The sequence below is a fragment of the Schistocerca cancellata genome, chromosome 2 (genome assembly GCF_023864275.1).
Source record: "Schistocerca cancellata isolate TAMUIC-IGC-003103 chromosome 2, iqSchCanc2.1, whole genome shotgun sequence".
Classification (NCBI taxonomy): Eukaryota; Metazoa; Arthropoda; class Insecta; order Orthoptera; family Acrididae; genus Schistocerca; species Schistocerca cancellata.
In genome coordinates this window covers 42041283-42064322 of record NC_064627.1, presented here as the reverse complement: position 1 = coordinate 42064322, position 23040 = coordinate 42041283, and the positions used below count along the sequence as shown (strand labels likewise).

The 23040-nt window shown below is 42.6% G+C and overlaps 1 protein-coding gene across 5 annotated transcripts in view; it reads left to right on the top strand.

The window, feature by feature from the left end:
• The window catches only part of LOC126143726 (dehydrogenase/reductase SDR family member 11-like), a 151742-nt gene that overhangs the window by 43103 nt on the left and 85599 nt on the right, over nucleotides 1-23040 (top strand). Inside the window, exons 5-6 of one of the 5 annotated variants that reach the window (XM_049915447.1) lie at nucleotides 4412-4561; nucleotides 16005-16116. The exons of 3 other annotated variants lie outside the window; for them this stretch is intronic. In XM_049915447.1, coding sequence (XP_049771404.1) covers nucleotides 4412-4561; nucleotides 16005-16043 — 189 coding nt within the window. In that variant the 3' untranslated portion in view covers nucleotides 16044-16116. Of the gene's footprint in view, nucleotides 1-4411; nucleotides 4562-16004; nucleotides 16117-23040 lie in introns of those variants that run through there. One more of the 5 variants, XM_049915446.1, reaches the window with a different exon arrangement.

Genomic DNA, 23040 nt, shown 5'->3' with positions numbered 1-23040 from the left:
CCACTAAAGTAAGTTCGTCATTTCCCTCAAGCCACAGGGTCTCTAACGAAGTGGAGCATTAATTAAACAGCTGCATTTTGACGTCTTAATGATGTGCAAAGAAATTGGGTAGTTTTCGCGATGGGAGATACCGTCTATAAAATCAAGTCGCTGTAACACCATAGGCAATTAATTCATTAAATTTCGTCGTTGTTTACAAAAACTAGGCTAGGTGTTCACGCTGGATTCACTACAAAGTAGATTGAATCATACGAGTGGCAGAAATAATCTGTCTCCGTGTGACACTGTAGAAAGTCTTGTTCACTCTAAAGAAACGAGCTCAACATATATAAATCCTTCGAGATAGAAGAACAAATGATAAAATGATCTGGCCAAGATTTTGCTTCGGGAGAGCTTTATACTAGTTCAAAGATCATTAAGTTCACTTTTTCGAACGCGTTCAGTGATGTCTCCTAAAATTGTCTGCTGTTAGATGGTGACAGCAACAGTGTAGTATACCCATATGGTAAATATTCGAGTACATCCGTTACATTCCTCGTTACATGAGTATTATTAGTTTGATGTTTGCAGTTCTTTTGTGCCTGCGTCCACTGGAAAACAGCTGGTTGGAAGCAAGCACTGTTGACGTCCGTTTATGCTCGCATTTGCAGAATACAAATTTTGCGCCACATGAAACCGTTACTTTGGTCTCTCTCAAACTTCTTATCCATACACAATCACATTAACCTGCAGTATATGTCGGAAATCACGAGTTCATTTCTTCGTGTGTATCACACCAGCGAGCTATGTTTAGCCACAACGATCATGTCCTTGCCACATATTATCTGATACACTCGCTTATAATCACTTCCATTCTCAGCTGAAATCAAAACTGCACATACATTATTGCACATCATTGCATCTTTACCCCATTAACATACAAGTCTGTGAAAATGCTAGATACGAGTATTAGTGAGCTGTTTCATGCAAGAATCAATAATGCGCGGTTTTTGGAGATGATCAAGAATCAATTATACTCTGACCAAATGAATCTTTCTGGATTGTAAAACTGTTGGGTAAATACCTGCAGATAATAGAAGCGTGTAAAAGGCTTTTGTAACAATGTGATACCAAGGGAAAAATTGTCGTTATTCACCATAGTTAATCAGTGAGGCTTGATACATAGCTGAGTAATAATGTGTTGGAATTATACGTTATAAAATGTTCAAATGTGTGGGAAGTCCTAAGGGACCAAACTGCTGCGGTCATCGGTCCATAGATTTAGACACTACGTAAACTAACTTAAACTAACTTATGCTAGGAACAACACACACACACACACACACACCCATGCCCGAGAGAGGACTCGAACCTCCGGCAGGAGGGGCCGCGCAAACTGGAGCACTGATACAAACACCATTAACTTTTTCATGAAGTAATTATTATAAGCTACATGTAAGAAGATCAGTGAACAACTGAAATTGTAGTCGCCTCTATGACTAACAACGTAATCTGACGGACCAGGTGAAACATAGAATCACAATGGCAGTTCTTTAAGCAGAGACGTCTTATGTAGACAATGTGAAGTGTGACTGCTGTCTGCAGCGTGTACTACAAGGCTACGTGATACTGAAGTTATATGGTGACTGACAGTTTAAAGCGATCTAAAAATGAACTGAACTTCGTGGAGCATACTGTGGAAAAAATGTTCCTACAGTGTAAAGATACAGTAATACAGACTTTTAATGCAAGCATGTAAATGTGACCCACTACGCAATTTTCCCCTCATTTTATTCTTCCTGATTGTTATACGGTACTTTTACTTGCACACAAAAATAGTTTGTTTTAGTAATGAAAATATTGTTACACTTATAAGAAGGCAAAATGAGCGTCATGGTGTAGCAGTCTTGTCGTTCGTGTTATGGCTGGTTTGGTGCCATGTTCCATTTCCAAGTGGTGGACAAAAATGTGGAAACAGCAGAAGCATAACACATTACCATTCATAGTACGGTGTAGGAAAACGGTTGGCATTCAAAACAGCTTCCAGTTGTCTCGTACGACTCTTGTACGGTTTTCATGGGACTCTTACACCATTATAAAATGCGAATTAAAACATCTTTCAGCTGTCTAAATTTCCAATTGTTATTTTATTTGAGCAACCAGTTTCTGCGCTACAGCACGCCATCTTCAGGTCCTGTGACCGACGTGTAGGAAGAATCTCATCTCTGGACCAGTCAAAATAGGGGCTCCTATCCGTAGATTTTTGACACAGCAAATCATCACTTGCTGCCTCGGTCAGGACGCCTGATGACGGTGGAATGTAGCGCCGGAACTGCTTGCTCAAATAAAATAACAATTTTAAGTTTAAAAGCCTGAAACGTGTTTTGGTTCGACATTTTATATTGAATAACCGAGGTCCCGCAAACATCTCTATGAAGATGGACTTACAGAATCTTATACCACTGTTCCTGCAAAATAGTCGGAACATCAGCTAACGATAATTGGGGTGGACAGCAATCACGCATCCTTCTCTCCAAAGCAGACTACAAAGTCTCAGTAATGCTTAGGTGTGGTAAATGTGATCGCTAGGAGATATGCTACAGTTCATTCTCGAGCCCACAAATACCGAACGGCGCGCAGTCCGGAGCCGCGCGACTGCTACGGTCGCAGGTTCGAATCCTGCCCCGGGCATGGATGTGTGTGATGTCCTTAGGTTAGTTAGGTTTGAGTAGTTCTAAGTTCTAAGGGACTGATGACCACAGATGTTAAGTCCCATAGTGCTCAGAGCCATTTGAACCATTTGAAATACCGAACGAGGTGGCGCAGTCGTTAGCAGACTGGATTCGCTTTCGGGAGGACGACGGTTCAAACCCGCGTCTGGGCAGCCTAATTTACGTTTTCCGTGACTTCCCTAAGTCGCTCCAAGCAAATGCCGGGATGGTTCCTTTGTAGGGACCGGCTGATTTTCTTCCCCACGCTTGACACAATCCGAGCTTGTGCTCCGTCTCTAATGACCTCGATGTTGACGGGACGCTAAACCCAAAATTCCTTTATTTTAGCTCACGAAAGCAGTCTGAACTGGGGGTCTGTAGTCTTGGAACATATCATCACCATAGGGGAACACGTTGTACCAGGGATTGGAGCTGATCATCAAAGTGGACACATATATCTTTGGTAGTAATGCGACCTTGCAGACTAATCATGAGGCTCATGGAATACCATGATACGACTGCCCAAGTCATCACCGAACCTCCGCCTCTTGTGACGCAGGCTCGGCCAGAAGTTGGGAATAGTGTGAAACAAGACTCATTCGACCAAATGACTTTCTTCCATTGCTCCATAGTCCAGGTTTCATGGCTTCGGTACCGCGTTTTCTTGTCAAGAGGATTTACATCACTGATGAGTTTGCTTTGGAATTCCAGCTCGTGCCGCATTACTCTGCTTATGATACTGCCTTCATTCAGTTCTGTAGTGACTTTTGCAGCTTCGTCCCCTTATTTTCTCGTCACAGTCCTCTTCAATGACCGTCTGTCACGATTACTCAACACACTCATTCGTCCGCGCTGTGATCCAGCGGATGATGTTTTTCCGCTTTCCCTTCATGGAGTATAAATCTTCGATTCCGTGCCTCAAGCACACACAACACGAATACCAACAGTTTACCCACCTTCTAATTCTCTTAGCTCCGCGTCGGCCAGAGTGGCCGAGCGGTTCTAGGCGCTACAGTCTGGAACCGCGCGACCGCTACGGTCGCAGGTTCGAATACTGCCTCGGGCATGGATGTGTGTGATGTCCTTCGGTTAGTTAGGTTTAAGTAGTTCTAAGTTCTAGGGGACTGATGACTTCAGATGTTGAGTCCCATAGTGCTCAGAGCCATTTTTCTTAGCTCCGACATATTGCGCTCGCAACTACACGGAACTCTGTTCTGAACGCGACTGACACTTGCAATGTATTGAGTACGTTGCACAGGTGTCGTTCGTAGTCAGATACAACAGTGCAGCCTGCCGGATCTGCTGGCATCGGAATTTATGTTCAAACATGCATTACTCGCGGTGTTTTCATATTTCTGTCCAAACCTTGTACTTACAGCCCATATTAATTTCGTAGCCTCTTCATATCTACTAAACACTATCTCCACAATAACGTCTGGAGTATTCTGGCTCTTGTTTTCACTAGACTTCCCTTCAGCTGTCCCATAGTACCACAGTAAATACGCCATGATGCTTTACTCATAAGTCCCTCTATTCAACTGTAAGAAAAATGTACTTAGCCATTACACGTTATTTATCGAATATTGCGTTCTAAATTAATGATAGTACCTATTTGTCAAGCTCCATATACATGTATATTTGAGGATAAAAGCTACATTAACTGACGTTTACTGCACTTATTAATTCTTTGTTTTCAAGTTACTTACGTTCTCTCACCACAGGAAATTTCTCCGGGAGCTGTGAAAACAGAAATCATCAAGACGAACTTCAAAATATTGCCTCCAAACTTTTTCGATACGATACCGTCCATGGAACCAGAAGATATAGCAGAGGCAGCAGTTTACATGTTGTCTCAACATCCACGGGTCCAGGTAAGTTCCATACGGCACTGACTTTCAGCATTCAGAATCCTACTGACTTCCCCAGGGCTCACTCTCGGCATTGGGGAAAAGAGTCTATCAGGCTTCCGAGCTCCATTTCTTCACATATTTATCTAATCTTTTTATTTGTGTAGACTTACTGTACCCAGCAACCTTGTTAATCTCTTTACATTCCTTTTTGTCAACACATACGATCATATACCTTACAACTCCCATTCCATTGTGACATTAACTGTTTCTGCTATGTTTACCATTAGGTTTTCGGCACACTTCACTTTTAGTATCCCGATGTTGCATCATAGTTTACATGCTACCAGTTCTTTTTTCTTTTTTTCCTTTTTTATGTTCCCCATGTTCCACGTTTCCCTCGTCTGAATGATGCTCTCTAGTTGTACAGTTTCAGGAATACCTTTCCCAACTTTGGGCCAGTGTTTGATCCCAATGGTACTCTTCTATTGACTAAAGCATTGTTTCATATTTTTTGGCTGCGCTAACCTTACGCAGAGTACTTCCTAGATAACACATGTTTCATTTCCTCGCACTATCATGTGCTGAGAAGGAGTAAGGAGGACAGCTCTATTCGTGACAAGTGACCTTACCTCATTCGATGAATACCATGAGGTTAACTGGCGGTAGACCGCCTGCTGATTCCTCGAACGCGGCTGAAAAGGAAGCTTTGAATGGTGCAGAGCACGGAACTAGGTAGGCTTACTCAGGAAACTGGGTGGAAAATTTTGTACATAGCTGCACGTTCAGAGACCGTGAATAGTTACAATAGTAAGAAAACAGCTCTCTGTCACTATTTTTAACGAATTGACTGGGTTTCAACACTGCTAGGAGTGTCTTCCTCAGCATTTAAATCAAAGAATGGTCTATAACATGGTCACAGAATTATGACTAAAAGCGTATGATACAGAGTATAAGTATAGAATCATCGTGAAATACTGGCAGTACTTATATGTCATTTATAAAATAATAAATATGCCAAAAGGGCATTAGTCACAAAGAAATTTAAGATAAAAAATTGTGATGGCGAGCCGTTTGCAACCTGTAACCGCGTAAGTAACGAGCAGCCCTTAGTGGCTCACCATCACAATTTTCTTTCAATTGAAACTGGGTGGAATTATCTAAGTACAGAAGCGAATGCGTTTTATGCAAGTACCCCTCGCACTCTTTCATATTTACAAGTTCCCATCTATAACTGATTGATTCTTCATTCTCTACGTCTTCTAAGTGCCCTACGTTGGCCAAGGCAAGTGAAAATTATCAAGTCCGGATCGTACGGTGGGTGTAGCGGAGGGATACGGCGTCGTATGCCCACTGCTGCCACTGTACTCTTCTTCAGCAGGGTAAGAGGGCCGTATTTATACTGGATCTTTGGAAGGTTCGATGATGATGCGCTGGAAGTGGCTGGTCACTCGGCTAGAGCGTGATGCCCACTGTGTGTGGTTCTTGTGGAATATTCTCCCGTTGCTGCCGTTTAAGGTACGGGGCGCTGGTCACTTAGTCCGCTGTTGGTAGTTACGAGGCGGCGCTAGTATCCGTTATCGTGTTCAAATATTGGTTCGCCGCTTTCGTCGCAGAAGCAACCAGCCAGCTGCCTCCGGCCCAGAATTACTCTCTAAACCGTGTTAGAGTACTAGTCGGAATATTTCAACATTCGCTACAATATGTTTCGCAGTTCTGCTTTTCTCCTTCATAATACTCTTGAATACTCTCAGATTAGTATTCATTTATCCTCAATCACTGAGCAAAATAAGCTCTCCATCATTTTCAACACTTATTTTCAGTCGGAATTGGTAGGGTAGCCACAGACTTATCCCAAACTCATTTGCGCCTTAATTTACATTCTAACATTCAACTTCCTTTATTGCACCTACAATATGTAATGCCGACACCAGCTGGAATAAGTTACAGCCAAGCCCTTAATACTCTTAGTATCCGTTTAACGCCGAAAGAAAAGAAAAGTGGCCGTGCGATTCTAGGCGCTTCAGTCTGGAACCGCGGGGCCGCTACGGTCGCAGGTTCGAATCCTGCCTCGGGCATGGATATGTGTGATGTCCTTAGGTTAGTAGTTACGTTTAAGTAGTTCTAAGTTCTAAGGGACTGATGACCACAGACGTTAAGTCCCATAGTGCTCAGAGCCAGAGCCAAAGAAAAGAAAAGAAAAACGACGCTCTTTCCGTGTAGAAACATTACTAACATTTATTTAATGAATATTACTTTAAATTTATTTTAGACATAATCGCACTTTTTTCAATTGTAAATGATTTCGGCTACATATTGGCAATCGTCACAAACGTAAGTGCTGAGTATGATTTGATATACAGAGATTTGACGAGATGCGTTGTCAAACTTGCTTCACCTCATATCTATTTTTCCGCAATCACCTACGTTTGGTATTATGCTTCTACATACTGATTTTTCAGCGTTTGAGAGCAATGCAATATTAGTTAACGCACCGCGAGTTCTCAAAATTATCAGAATAAAATGTTCAAATGTGTGTCAAATCTTATGGGACTTAACTGCTAAGGTCATCAGTCCCTAAGCTTACACACTATTTAACCTAAATTATTCTAAGGACAAACACACACACCCATGCCCGAGGGAGGACTCGAACCTCCGCCGGGACCAGCCGCACAGTCCATGACTGCAGCGCCTTAGACCGCTCGAAAATTATCAGCTTGATCCTTCTTTGGTAACGTGATAATACTACTGTGGTAATGCTATACCGTACTCCTGTTCCTTAGTTTTAGAAATAACGTCATTCTAGCATATTCGACAGACTTGAGTACCTCCGAAGATATCTCATCGACCGTAGCTGACATGTTTAGAGATACCATTCGCTACTCTATAAAACTATGTATACAACACTGGTTCATCAAACACAATGTAGGCCTCACAAAAAATGGAATAAATTGGTTTGCACCGAATGTGATGGCATGTGACGGAAGAGTAGAAACACATCATACTACGTACGCATTAGCTGAAAGTTGTCGCAGACAAGAAATTTGCGTTCAACTCGTAATCATGTTTAAAACTGAAGTTTCTGCTCTAAATTTGACCTAGAATGCGACCAATCAGTAGCGAAAGATAATACAGAGAGGGGGCGAAAGCTAACTGCGTGCAGAGAGTAATGCCGTTAAACATAGTGTCTTCATGATCTCTGCGCCTAGTAACAGCAATTTTTTGGTGAACTTCCTGTAGAGAAGGTCTCCGAGAAGCACCAGCGTGCCTGCTGAGGAGTAACTCGGCACCTGACTCTAGACTAACCTTGTGGACTTGCGTTATCAACATCTACGTCAATCCTCCGCAAGCTACCCGAGGGGGTGTGCTGGAGATTACTTCTGGTATCACTATCGGATCCCCTTCCAGTTGCATTCGCGAACGTCGGGCGGAAAGAATGATAGTTGTAAACGTCTGTATTAGATCTAATTTCTCGATTTTTCTCGTTGAGCTCAAGCTGGTTTCTTTATACGATGAATGATCTATTCTTGAAAAAGACTGCTCTTCTGTGGTCTAACATTAGTATTTTGTAGAATGAAACCGTCATTACTAGGTCGACACGAAAACACATATACACTATCTGATCAAAAATATCCAGACACGCCAGTCAAGAGAAGCGGATCCGCTAGTACGAAAGGATGTGTGAAGCTGTCAGTAGAGAAACAGAATGTGTCAATCGGGAGAGATAAGTGACAACGAACTTGGACTAGACATTGGATGTCATCTGAGTAACAGATCCGTCAGGAGCATTTAAAGCCTTCTAAAGTTCCCCAAGTCGACTGGTGGTGTGTATGTGTGAAGTGGAAACGCGAAGGATCAGCTAAACCAGTCCAGGGAGGCTTTATCTACTGACTGACAGGGACTGTCCAGTACTGCAGAGAGTGGCCGTAAAAATCGCATGAAAGTAGCGGAAGACATCATTCGAGAGCTCCGAAGTGGTGCCAGTGGTTCAGCCAACACGACTGCTGCACGTAGGGAGTTACAAATAATGGGACACAATCGTCAAGCAGTTCCTCAGGAGCCACACGTTTCTGTAGAGTTTGCTGAGCGACGATTGATGTAGTGTGAAGAGAGACACTACTGGACAGTGGATGACTGTAAACCAGTGATCTGGAGTAGAAACTCACGGTATACTCTGTGGCAGTTCGAGGGAACTGTCGTAGCTTTGGCGAAAGCCTGGAGAACGTTACCCACCATCATGTGTAGTGCCAACAATGAAGTACGGAGGAAGTGGTATTACTGTAGACGGGATGTTTTTCGTGGTGAGTGTGCTTAAAAAAACCCTTAACACGGAAGGACATCAGCACAGTTTACAGCATCGTTTACTGCGTGCAGTAGAGAAACAGTCCGGAGACGTTGAATGTAACATGACACTGCACCCTGCCGTAAAGCAGCATCTGTGACGTAACGGCTTGTGGATACTAACATCCCTGACAGGGAGTATCGTGTCATAGTCCCGACGTAAACCCAACGGAACACGTCTGGGACGCGTTAAACGTCGACTTCGCTCGAGACCTCTATGTCTAAGTTCTACTCTGGTTTCGGATCTTGACGATGAATGACTGTCATTGAAAATGGCCCCAGCAGAGTTCAGAACGTCATAAAGGCGAAGTGTGTACATGCCTCATATTAATGTCCACTAACAGGTGCCCAGAAAATTTTGATCAGATTGTGGATGTCTCTCGTTGTCAGCTACTTCGGGCAATGTTTCGCTGTTCCTCAGTGCAATTTGCACACCGCCATGAAAATGTAGATGTTCTCTCTTTCCACCACCATATACTTTCTCGGCCATATCTGACACGTTTCACATTCTTGAAGTGCCATACCTCAAATATATCGCCTGTGGTGGCAGCGGGGAATGACCAGAGTTGATGTGAAAAAGCTGCCCCATTCCTCTGAGCACTAACCAACAAATTTCTCTCGTCATATGCAGCACTTAAGTGGAACTTCTGGACAAGATGCTCACTTTAGGAAAACCATCTCAATAAGATGACAGATATTTAGTCCACTTCATACATCTATCAGGGTTGCACCGGCCTGTAACCTATAAACTAACAACCGTAGTAGTCCACCCCCTAAAATGTAACTGGAGCCCCTTGACCACCAGAGGCATTCTGACAGTAGCATTTGCCACAACCACACTCTTGTCTGCTGTGAACAGACGACGCAAGCGGGCTCCAGCTTCAGTGCTCTGGTCTCCTGCAGTAGCTTCCATGACGCTTACCTTAAATTACTAATCACCGGAGGGGCTCAAATTTATTAAAACTGGGAAAGCGTTAGCCGTTGACACAATTTTTGCTGTTGGTGAACCATACTTAAATGAAATAACAAAGACGTATTCTAGTGAACAGAAAAATTCCAAAATGTGTCAAGAAGAGATTTAAGTTGATGGTAAAATTTTGGTTTGCTTCCTGCCAAATATTTTATGAGAGTAAGTAGTAAAACTTTTTGTGGCCTAAAATTGTAAAGCTTTCTGTCACCGACACATTGACGAAAGAAAAGGTACATCTTTCTTCTATTTTCGTAGATGAGGTCGTTACCTTTCTCTCCAAATTGTATTTACGCCGTGCGTTCCTCCTGGCAATCGTAGACGGTCAATACCGCGGTTTGATCGCATCCGCATTGTTACTTTGTGCCAGGAAGGGCTCTCAACAAGGGAAGTGTCCAGGGGTCTCAGAGTGGACCAAAGCCATGTTGTTCAGAAATGGAGGAGATACAGAGAGACAGGAACTGTTGATGACATGCCTCGCTCAGGCTGCCCAAGGGCTGCTACTGCACTGGACGACCGCTACTTACGGATTATGTCTCGGAGAAACCCTGACAGCAACGTCACCATGTTGAATAATGTTTTTCGTGCAGCCACAGGGCGTCGTGTTACGACTCAAACTGTGCGCAATAGGCTGCATGATGCACAACTTCACTCCCGACATCCATGGTGAGGTCCATCCTTGCAACCACGACACCATGCAGCGAGGTACAGATGGGGCCAATAACATACCGAAAGGACCGGTCAGGATTGGCATCACGTTCTATTCAGCGATGAGTGTCGCATGTGCCTTCAACCAGACAATCGTCGGAGACGTGTTTGAAGGCAACCCGTTCAGGCTGAACGCCTTACACACACTCCAGCGAGTGCAGCAAGGTAGAGGTACCCTGCTGTTTTAGTGTGGCATTATGTGGGGTCGACGTACACCGCTGGTGGTCATGGAAGGCGCCATAACGGCTGTACGATACGTGAATGCCATCCTCCGACCAATAGTGCAACCATATCGGCAGCATATTGGCGAGGCATTCGTCTTCATGGACAACAATTCGCGCTCCCATCATTCACATCTTGTGAATGACTTCATTCAGGATAACGACATCCCTCAACTAGAGTGGCCAGCATGTTCTCCAGTCATGTATCCTGCCGAACATGCCTGGGACATATTGAAAAGGGCTGTTTATGGACGCCGTGACCCACCAACCACTCTGAGGGATCTACACCGAAACGCCGTTGAGGAGTGGGACAATTTGGATCAACAGTACCTTGATGAACTTGTGAACAGTATGCCACGACGAATACAAACATGCAATAATGCAATAGGACGTGCTACTAGGTATTAGAAGTACCGAGGTAATCTGGACCACCACCTGTGAAGGTCTCGCTGTATGGTGGCGCAACACGTACAGTGTGGTTTTCATGAGCAATAAAAAGGGAGGAAATGATGTTTATGTTGATCTCTCTTCCAATTTTCTGTACAGGTTCCGGAACTATCGGAACCGAGGTGATGCAAAACTTTTTTTGATATGTGTATTTGTAGTTTAGTTTCTCGGTGTTTGTATGGCGTCCGCGAGATAAATACTGATACTGATGCTGATATTCTCTCTAGTTGCAAACAAAATTGTTTCTTTCGGTTGATTTTGTGTCCCTATTCAGTGGAGCAGTCCCACATTAGCCTAGTGCTCTATTCCATTTAATGACATTTGCTCTTGCACTTATCACGTCTGCAAACATGTGCTTGCCCCACCTCACTTGCTCGACTATGTCTCGTGTGCTGGCGTGCGCGCCACTATCTGTCTGCTACCACGATGCAGCGAAGGTACTCCATATGTGCTAAATTTATGATTACTGTTCGTGTTTTGTTGTCTCTGTCAATACATGCCTTTAAACCGAAAGTCACACAAGGCTCATGTGGAGGCGCTTTGTCGAACGGATGAATATAATTCATTTTGAAAACACATTTTATTTGTAACGAGACCAAACCGACGTTTTCCCTTGACACTAGGCATCGTATGTAAGACATGATGAAAATTACGTTCGAAATAAGATAAGCATTACTTTTCGTGCACTTTCACTATTCCTGTAGTGATCAGAGTGAGTACACATCCATGCAAAACACAATTCGCAGTGATAAAATAAAACCTTTACATCAAAAACACATAAAATGAAAAGATTCACAACCAAGGCCCTCAGGAAGCAAAAAGATTGAATCTGATAACACAGAAAATAAGAATCTTCCTGATCTGACGTTTGATAAGGACTAATACCGTCTTTTTTTTAATTTCAGTGTAGCACTTGGAACCAACGTCCTCAGTTATATGCTGGATGTATTCCAATCTTTGTCTTCCTCTACAGCTCCCTTTAGCATCATGGAAATTTTCCCCTGATGTCTCAACGGATGGCCTCTCATTCTCTCTCTTCTTCTTGTCAATGTTTCCCACGTATTATTGCCTCTCCGACTCTGCGAAATATCTCCTCATTCCTTAGTTTATCAGTTCACCTAATTTTCAACATTCTTCTGTAGCACCACATCTCCTATACTTATATTCTCTTCCGTTCCGGCTTTCCCTCAGTACATGTTTCACTAACATACAATGCCGTGCTCCAAAAGTACATTCTCAGAAAACTTTCCCTGACATTGGGGATTGAGGGCTATATAGACTTCTGCTGGCCATGAATGCCCTTTATACCTGTGCTAGTCTGCTTTTTACGTCCTCCTTGCTCCGTCCGTCATGGGTTATTTTGCTGCCTAGGTAGCAGAATTCCTTAACTTGACCTACTTCGTGAGCACCAATTGCGATGTTAAGTTTCTCGCTGTTTTCATTTCTGCTACTTCTCATTACTTTCTTCTTTCTCCGATTTATTCTCAGTCCATATTCTGTACTCATTAGACTATTCATTCCACTGAACAGGTCTCATAATTGTTCTTCACTTTAACTGGGGATAGGAATGTCATCAGCGAATCTTATCATTGATATCGTTTCACTTTGAATTTTTATCCCACTCTTGAACCTTCCTTTTATTTCTGACACTGCTTCTTCGATGTATAGATTGAACAGTATGGGCGAGAGACTACTTCCCTGTCTTACACTCTTTTTAATCAAAGCACTTCGTTACTGGTCTTACACTATTATTGTTGCCTCTTGATTCTTACGTCTGTTGTATATTACCCGTCTTTCACTACAGCTTACCGCTGTTTTTCTCAGGATTTCGACCATCTTGCACCATTTACCAATGTCGAACGCTTTTTCCAGGTCGACAAATCCCATAAACATGTCTTGATTTTTCTACAATCTTGCTTCCATTACCATCAGCAAAGTCAGAACTGCTTCTCTGTTGCCTCTATCTCTCCTAAAGTGAAACTGATCGTCATCTACCAGGTCCTCAATTTTCTTTTCCATTCTCCTGTATATTATTCTTGTCAGCAGCTGTTAAGTTGATTGCGCGATAATTCTCGCGCTTATCGGCTCTTGCTGTCTTCGGAATAGTGTGGATGATGCTTTTCCGATGGTATATCGGCCAGTCTCGTACACTCTACACAGCAACGTGAACAGTCGTTGTGTTGTCACTTCCCCCAATAATTTTAGAAATTCCGGTGGAATGTTATCTATCTCTTCTGCCTTATTTGATCCCAGAGCTCGTTTAAATTCTGGCTCTAATACTGGCTCCCCTATCTCACCCCTATCGAGTCTGTTTCTTCTTCTATCACGTCTTCACGCAAGTCCTCCCACTCATAGTGTACTCTTTCCACCTATCCGCTCTCTTGTCTACACTGAAGAGTGGAATTACCATTGCACTCTTAATGTTGCCGCCTTTGTTTTTAATTTCACCAATGGTTGTTTTGACTTTTCTATATGCTGAGTCTATCCTTTCGACAATCATTTCTTTTCCGATTTCTTCACATTTTTTATGGAGCCTGTTCGTCTTAGCTTCCTCGCACTTCCTACTTCCCCTTAAGTGACTTTTATTTCTGTATTCCTGAATTTTCTGAAACGTTTTTGTACTTCCATCTTCCGTCGATCAACTGAAGTATTTCTTCCGTGAATCATGGTGTCTTCGCAGTTACCTTCCTTGTACCTATGTTCAGTCACTACAGATGGTTAGTTGGTGTGATTCAGAGTCCAGTGGGCACCTATCGCTGACAGAAGTTATTTGGTAGGATAACAATATTCAAGTGAACCGGCGTACACCAACGCGAGAGCACCGAGTCCAAGTGGGGTCGAGGTCATAGGAAGCGAGGGCGGCTGCTGCAAGGCCAGTACGGCCAGTACGGTCCATCACACACATCCATGCCCGAGGCAGGATTCGAACCTACGACCGTAGCGGTCGCGCGGTTCCAGACTGTAGCGCCTAGAACCTGCTTGGCCAGTCCGGACGGCGAAGCAAGTAGTACCGTGCTTGCAGCGCCTCCAGCGGCGACACCAGTGCCGCCTGTGGCGAAGCGGGTGCCTCCCGTTCCAGTGACGTCTGCTGGAGATCTACTCGAAAACGAACTCGTTGTTGTGGTCGGCCGTATTGTTTACCTGCTTTGAAGTAGAGTGACCGGCAGGGCCTGAGCTTTGGCAGCCTGCACTCAAACTTCCAACGCTGGTAGCTGGGGTTTCCGGATACAGCAATTCCAGTATGACTTCATCAAATGTGAGCAGCATTCCACAGGTGCAATGTATTTAAAAAACAGAACTGTATTCTTCCAAAAGCTGACATATTACCTACTTTATTTATCTAAACCAGTTTCTATCGCATGATCATCTCCAGTTGGCCTGTGTGTGTATAGTATATGTGGTGTCATCGCCAGACACCACACTTGCTAGGTGGTAGCCTTTTAAGTCGGCCGCGATCCGCTAGTATACGACGGACCCGCGTGTCGCCACTGTCAGTAATTGCAGACCGAGCGCCGCCACACGGCAGGTCTAGAGAGACTTACTAGCACTCGCCCCAGTTGTACAGCCGACTTTGCTAGGAAAGGTTCACTGAGAATTACGCTCTCATTTGCCGAAACGATAGTTAGCATAGCCTTCAGCTAAGTCAATTGCTACGACCTAGCAAGGCGCCATTTATCCTTTGCTATGTATCTAAGGAAGCATGTACAGTAACAAGACCAATGTTCACCAATTGTGGATTAAAGTTAAGTATTCCAGCAGCTACGTACTTTTCTTTATAGCATTCATTACGTATCCTGTTTCAGACCTCACGCCAGCCTGCGTGAGTTTAAGCGCGTGCCTTTCGGTTACCCGTCACTGTGGATTGGCTGTCTTGCCAGTCCAAACAGTATATGTATTTATACACGGAATATATATAAGTTAACATAACCCGAAATATTTTCTGCATAAGTTGTCATTATCATTAACGCTCAAATCAGATCGACTTCGACAAACAAAGTAGACAAGTCGACAGCTTTTGGCGGAATATAATTACGTTTCTTAAGTAAACTAAGTCAATGTGTAATACTACTATCAGCTCTGAATTAGCGTCCATGTTTCGGGATCTTCTACTAATTTTTATTAATAACTTCTAAAATGGTACTAAAATAGGATCTTTACTCGAAATTACCTTCCCTGGTAAAACATCTCCGAAAAACCTATCATCTAATTATAGTGAGGTGTCTTGTCTACACTTGGTAACTGACAATTATAATTATTATTATTTTATAAATATTTTTCCCGTTCTTCAATCATTAACAAAGTTTCTTCCTATGTTCCGCAATTTTTGTGATTTTTCATTATTTTGACTTTCCAATCATTTATACATGTGGTGTAAGAAAGATATAAACAAGCTACCTTCTTTAATTATTTTCAGGTCTCATACAGTAATAAGTAAATTTATTGCTTCCGACAATTCTTTTGCAAGCTGACGACAGACTTCATTGTCATGCATAGAGATATTTACATATTGTAACAATTTCTGTCAATTTCTGCAATATTCAGTGAATCAAAGTTTCGTCAATATCACTGAAACAACGTCATTAAAAGGAAATTATTATTAAAATTTATCAGGATTGCATTGGAAGACACACATAAGAGAAACATCTAACTATTAACCAGACTATGTTTTGCAGATGCTCTTAGCATGTACAGCTATCACATATTTTATAGAATAGGTTACTATATTTTCCTAAATCAACCTTGGAATATGGTAATAACTGAGTAAAATTATTGTTTGTTTCAGGTTCAAGACATCATCATATATCCTACTTGCAGTGAATAATGTCGACGCTGTTTTTATAAACTGTTTCCAGAATTGAGTTGTTGACTTGTATTAAAAAATAATTGATTTTTAGTAGAACATTACAGTTTGAATTGTAATTTCTCTTTCAATTAAAATACCATTCACCCACCGTTGTTTCGTTTTGACATGGACATTTAATGCAGTACTTAGTGGTATCCATTCATGTAGATGCTCAAATGAAGGAACAACCATTAATTTAGACTCTGATAAATCTGGAGGAGGGTAGATGATATAAGTGTAACTAAATGTGCTGTATGATACAAACTCTGGATTTTTCAACCATTCTTGAAACAGCCAAAATATTATGGTGAAAAATGATCAAGGAGACACCGATCTATTTCTAATTGAAGTATTAGCAGGAATCAACAGGCAGTTTTAAGCAATATTTTTTAAGACACAGTTAAACCTTGAAAAAGGGTAATTTCTATAGTCTGTTTCACAACTCTAATAATATCATAAAATATTGCTTTCAGTTTGTCAGCAATGGGGAAAGTTTCGTGACAGTTATTATAGAATCGAGAAAGAGACACATAAATCTGTTTATATCTGATTTCAAGAAGATAATTTATGATATTCTACCGCAGTTTTATAAAATAATGTCTGCTAAATAGTTTCAAATTGATGGATAATAGTCGTGAAACATTAAGTGAAGATTAACTCATAATGAATTCATAAACGATATTAATACATTTTGGACACTATTTTATACTATAACATACAATACATCTAGAATTACGGTCTCCATAATGAGAAAAAAAACTAATTTCTTGCTCTGTCGAGCCCTTCTAGCATCCACTGTGCGATTTCACATCTGCCTGCCACAGATAGTGCCTTCATTTACCTACAACTTAAATTATACTTATGATTTAGTTGCTGCACATCAATTACTGATAATATTTGGAAAACCTGTGTAGTTCCGTGTTCTAAATAATGAAAGTCAAAATTAAGGGAAAAATAAATATGTGACAGCGGTTGTCAAGATAATTAATACTGATTTTACACATAAAGCAAAGGAAAGACATGTAAAATTATAATAATTATCTTCCGCCTACGAGAAGAAAGGTGAAATATAAGTTAAACAGTACTTTATCATTTTATACTATTTCCCAATAGTGAAAGGACTCAGTCGACCTGGTAAGCAAAGACACATAAATCTTAAACCACTGTTAATCATTACTCATACACATTCCATCCTTATTCAGGCATTTCACCATCTGTTCCTATGTTTTACTCGTATATTCAGGTAACGAATGTTTCTTTTACCTAAAAATAGGACTGACAAAAATCAGCTTATTGGCAGTGAGATGGAGTGTCTGTTATCTCATGAGGCCCATGATTGATTTCAAAAGAAGAAATTTTATCTAAATCAGATACCTTTAATTTAATTCTAACACATAGTCCCTTTTATGTTCTTCTGCCTTTCCTTCCTTTTTAAAACCTTTCTCACCATGACTAGCTTAGCCACCTCCTTTTATTTCCTGTTGTGTAATAACATTCCTAGGTAACCTGATTTCATTGGTTTGCTTACAGTTTTGATGTCATCCTCTTCCTGCAATGACTTAATCACTGCATGTAAACCTCCCAGTTCATTACGTGGCAGCGCTGTGACGGCGCTCAGCCCCTGTCTCTGGCAATATGAAGCTCCGCTACTAGCCAAACCGGCTGACTTTAAACGCATTTGCATTTGCTGTCAAGTGTGTCTGCTGGCGATGATAGACATGTCATTGTCGAAAAGATCAAACAGACTCTCTAATCACAATTTTAAGACGGATAATGAGTACTTTAATACGCTCCATGCCTGCAGAGACATTCAGCACATTTTAGTTATATGTTTGGACGACTAGGAACAGTTGTCATGAGACTTTCGGCGACATAGAGTTGTACGTCATCAGTGTGTCACACTCTTCAAATTCCGTACTGTAGACTGCAGTGGATTGGAAATGTGATCTGTGGTCTATCGCCTTGAGTACCTCCTATAACGCGGAAAGCATCCTAAGCATATGGAGACGAGGGCACACATGGCGGATTCCGCTATTGGGCGCGCGTTCCGCTTTGGCACAATTGAAGCCATCTATTCGATTGATACTTATTTGTCACGGCAGACTATATTATCCTTCTGGATGACAAACATCATCTAGAATCAAATCAAAAGAACCTAATGTTCCAGTTTCTCCTATTATTGTGCCCATACTATATTTATAACTTACAATGTTGCGATGTTCGAGAAATTAAACTATATTGCTACAGTAATTGCACCCGTCAGTTATCTCTGTACTTAATACAAATACTGTCACAAGTCTGACTTGTATAACATCTTTGTAAAAAGTAAAGAGATAATGTAACATTGAAAAATACATTAACAACTATTCTATTACGTTCACCTTTATCAGTGTATACACTGTACTCTTGCATTATTACTGTTTTTAGCTTCAGAAGCGCTGTTTCGGAGCGAACTTTCTATCACGAGAAGACGAAACATAGTCTGTTTTCACTTGGCTTCTTGCTGTAGCAAAAAGGCGTCTGTTCTCACCACTAATAATAGGAACGTAATTTCGTAACTATCTACCTGAAACGTGACATGATAAATAAGAGACTCGTATCTGTAGTTATACTTCATTCATCTTCGGTATTTGTCATGGTCGTCTCAACATGACACTCCTGTATTTTTAGGGCCGACAGTGACAGCTGACAGAAATGTAGGAAACGATAAAATAGTATGCAGGCAGAGGTAAGTATAGCTATAGCGCAACGAATAAATTACCTCCCAATTCGAGTATCGAGCCATACATTGTCTAACAGTTCCTAGGGATGCACCCATGACTCATCTTGGTCTACCTGCTTTCACAATTATATTTCCCCCTCGCTTGCATCTGATCTACCTGACGTTCACGACCCCGCTGTAGTAAATCAATATCTACCCCAGGAATCTGAAAAAATGTATGCTTTTGCCTGCAAAATAACTGACACGTCATGAAAGCGATTTGCTTATGGAAGAACTTCTAATACGAACATACAGACCTTTTATTCGTGTCGGAATGGGGTCCTTGCCGAACTGACAGTTTGTGGTAAGCAGTAGGGAAGAGAGAAAACCTGCACTTCCACAAGAACCAACTTGCTCCCGTCCCCCAGTAACTTCTACAAGACAAACAAACTCCCATCCCACTTACCTTGGTCTCGGACACCCGCAAGTCGGCGTGTCGAGAGAGTATGCTTATATTTATAATCTGTATTCCATGCGATACTTGTTAGTTAAAGAATAGTTCACACGTTATCTTGCCTGTGAATGTGCAACGCAATTTGGTACAAACCACTTCAGTATCTGCTTTGTGAGAATGAAAGTGCGTATGACTGATTTTGGTTAACACTCTCGTACACTCGGGCACAGTCTCGAAAGGGCCACACTAATAACATAAATATGAAGGTAATTCCGTATGCAAAGTTTTCATGACTAAACCTCTGAAACGATTTTATCTGAATGTGCTATGGAAATTTCCTCAGTTCTACAGAAGAACAAAGGTTACTTAAAAGAAAAGGAAAAAAAAGTGGAAATGGAACATCTTTCTTTACGTCAGAGGTGAAAAAACTATTAAATTTGTTGTACGATGTACATGTTGTATAGTACACAGATACTTCAGCAGCACGAGGCATAGATCGGCGCTCACGGTCACGCCCATCCACATGCACTGCTCAACAGCAACACTGCGCAATCCGTGTTGTCGTTGGTGGGAGTGGAGGCGGCCATCACGACCTACGTTTACCCAAACGGATAGACACGTGAGGGCAGCTCACTTTATAAAATTTGCGCTGCACCAAATTACAAATTATTTATTTCCTTTCTTCACCATTTTAACATTATTTAATAATTTTAGAAAGTCCACAGTTTATTTTAGTGCCCAACATCATTCCTTGAAACAGGCATCCATTGTGAAGTGGATAAAAGATATTTGTAATTTACAATTCAGTATTTAATTTCATTTTGACAATATACACTCCTGGAAATTGAAATAAGAACACCGTGAATTCATTGTCCCAGGAAGGGGAAACTTTATTGACACATTCCTGGGGTCAGATACATCACATGATCACACTGACAGAACCACAGGCACATAGACACAGGCAACAGAGCATGCACAATGTCGGCACTAGTACAGTGTATATCCACCTTTCGCAGCAATGCAGGCTGCTATTCTCCCATGGAGACGATCGTAGAGATGCTGGATGTAGTCCTGTGGAACGGCTTGCCATGCCATTTCCACCTGGCGCCTCAGTTGGACCGGCGTTCGTGCTGGACGTGCAGACCGCGTGAGACGACGCTTCATCCAGTCCCAAACATGCTCAATGGGGGACAGATCCGGAGATCTTGCTGGCCAGGGTAGTTGACTTACACCTTCTAGAGCACGTTGGGTGGCACGGGATACATGCGGACGTGCATTCTCCTGTTGGAACAGCAAGTTCCCTTGCCGGTCTAGGAATGGTAGAACGATGGGTTCGATGACGGTTTGGATGTACCGTGCACTATTCAGTGTCCCCTCGACGATCACCAGTGGTGTACGGCCAGTGTAGGAGATCGCTCCCCACACCATGATGCCGGGTGTTGGCCCTGTGTGCCTCGGTCGTATGCAGTCCTGATTGTGGCGCTCACCTGCACGGCGCCAAACACGCATACGACCATCATTGGCACCAAGGCAGAAGCGACTCTCATCGCTGAAGACGACACGTCTCCATTCGTCCCTCCATTCACGCCTGTCGCGACACCACTGGAGGCGGGCTGCACGATGTTGGGGCGTGAGCGGAAGACGGCCTAACGGTGTGCGGGACCGTAGCCCAGCTTCATAGAGACGGTTGCGAATGGTCCTCGCCCATACCCCAGGAGCAACAGTGTCCCTAATTTGCTGGGAAGTGGCGGTGCGGTCCCCTACGGCACTGCGTAGGATCCTACGGTCTTGGCGTGCATCCGTGCGTCGCTGCGGTCCGGTCCCAGGTCGACGGGCACGTGCACCTTCCACCGACCACTGGCGACAACATCGATGTACTGTGGAGACCTCACGCCCCACGTGTTGAGCAATTCGGCGGTACGTCCACCCGGCCTCCCGCATGCCCACTATACGCCCTCGCTCAAAGTCCGTCAACTGCACATACGGTTCACGTCCACGCTGTCGCGGCATGCTACCAGTGTTAAAGACTGCGATGGAACTCCGTATGCCACGGCAAACTGGCTGACACTGACGGCGGCGGTGCACAAATTCTGCGCAGCTAGCGCCATTCGACGGCCAACACCGCGGTTCCTGGTGTGTCCGCTGTGCCGTGCGTGTGATCATTGCTTGTACAGCCCTCTCGCAGTGTCCGGAGCAAGTATGGTGGGTCTGACACACGGGTGTCAATGTGTTCTTTTTTCCATTTCCAGGAGTGTACTTACAAATTAAACTGATGGTTTTGCTTTTTCGATCGAAAAGATTGCAATTCCCGGTAAAACCAGCTATCAAAATGATGATAAAGCCCAAGGGCAAACACTAAAATTTGCCAAAGTGCATTTTGAAAAAACATGATTTCTCACTTTCATTCAACTCACAAAGGGAGAAAGCTGACCAAAAGCGTTTATAGAGCTGTATTAAGATTTTGCAATAAATAAGTGAGAAGAAACAGAAATTTTGATGTTTTTTAGATTTTTTAACTGATTCGGCATATGGTAAAATGATAGAAGCACTTTCATTATGCATGTGTATACTAACATTCCATACAATTATACATACACACAACATATGTACACCACTGTATATCGAGACATTTATAAATTGCTATCGTACTTACTGACCACAAAACGACTGATGAATCAAATCTTCTTGGTTTTCAAGCCAAATCAGTTCGAATAAAATCTCAAGCTTTTGATGACTGTCTCCACCATCGTCGTCACCACTGACTGACAGGGCTAGCTTTATTTTATTTGTTGATTTTTTTTTATCCTCCACTCCTAGGAATGCAGCCAGTTATCAGACAAGCTGACAATGGGGCAAATGGGAGAGCCCAATTGAGAATAAATGCGTGGGGCTTACCAGTTCTGGCATACACTTCAAAACCAAGGTAAACCTCAGAAAAACCTTGGTCAAAACTGAGGTGGTGGAACCATATTCTGGATGTTGTACCAGCCAAAAATTAAAACGTTATGCTAGTGTGAGGACTGTGAATGTTGTATGTATGTGTATATTTAACTGAACAGAATGAAATGATGAAGTGGCTGGGACTAGTTTTTTTTTCTGTACTGTCATTTTATTCCTCCACTAGGGGATGGGCTTGCAGCAGCGATGTAGCCGCTCTTCAGCTTACAGTTTTGAATGTGATAATGGAATTTTTTTGAACATAGAAAGGTGAACAAAATATGAGTACTGAACATTTCTGGATGACTGATGAGGTGGAGATGGTGTTTCACAAAGAGCTGCTCAGAGACGTTGAGTTACAGGATATGTTGCTCATGTGGCATCTGCTTGATAATCAGCTCCAGGTTGATAGGAGAGATTGTAGGACCACACTGAAAGTGAAAGAAAAAAATGAGAATAGATAGCTGGCATGAATTTGTGGAGAAGGTTGTAACTGTTGTGTTTGTCAAAAGCGTAATGATGGCATGAATCGAGGATGCTGTGGGACTGGAGAAGCTGCTCAAGGATGGGATGCAATGTATCAGACAAAGGTGTCCACTCGGGCAAAGAGGAAGTGGGTGTGGTTTTGGGAATATTTGGTACTGTGTTTAAATGAAATATGGAATGGGCTGCCAGGGTGACCTGACAGAGGGTATGTGAACGCTTTAATGGGTTGATGTGATGAAGCAGATTATGTCTTTCGCAGTAGGAGTAGGATGCTGGGAATTATTTGGAGTGATGTGTCAAAAAAGTGGATTGGGACAGTCAGCTTAGGTTTGGTGGAAGGGGGTTTGGCTGTAAACTTATAGGAGCAACTGGGATGGGACTGATTGCAGATGGATGGG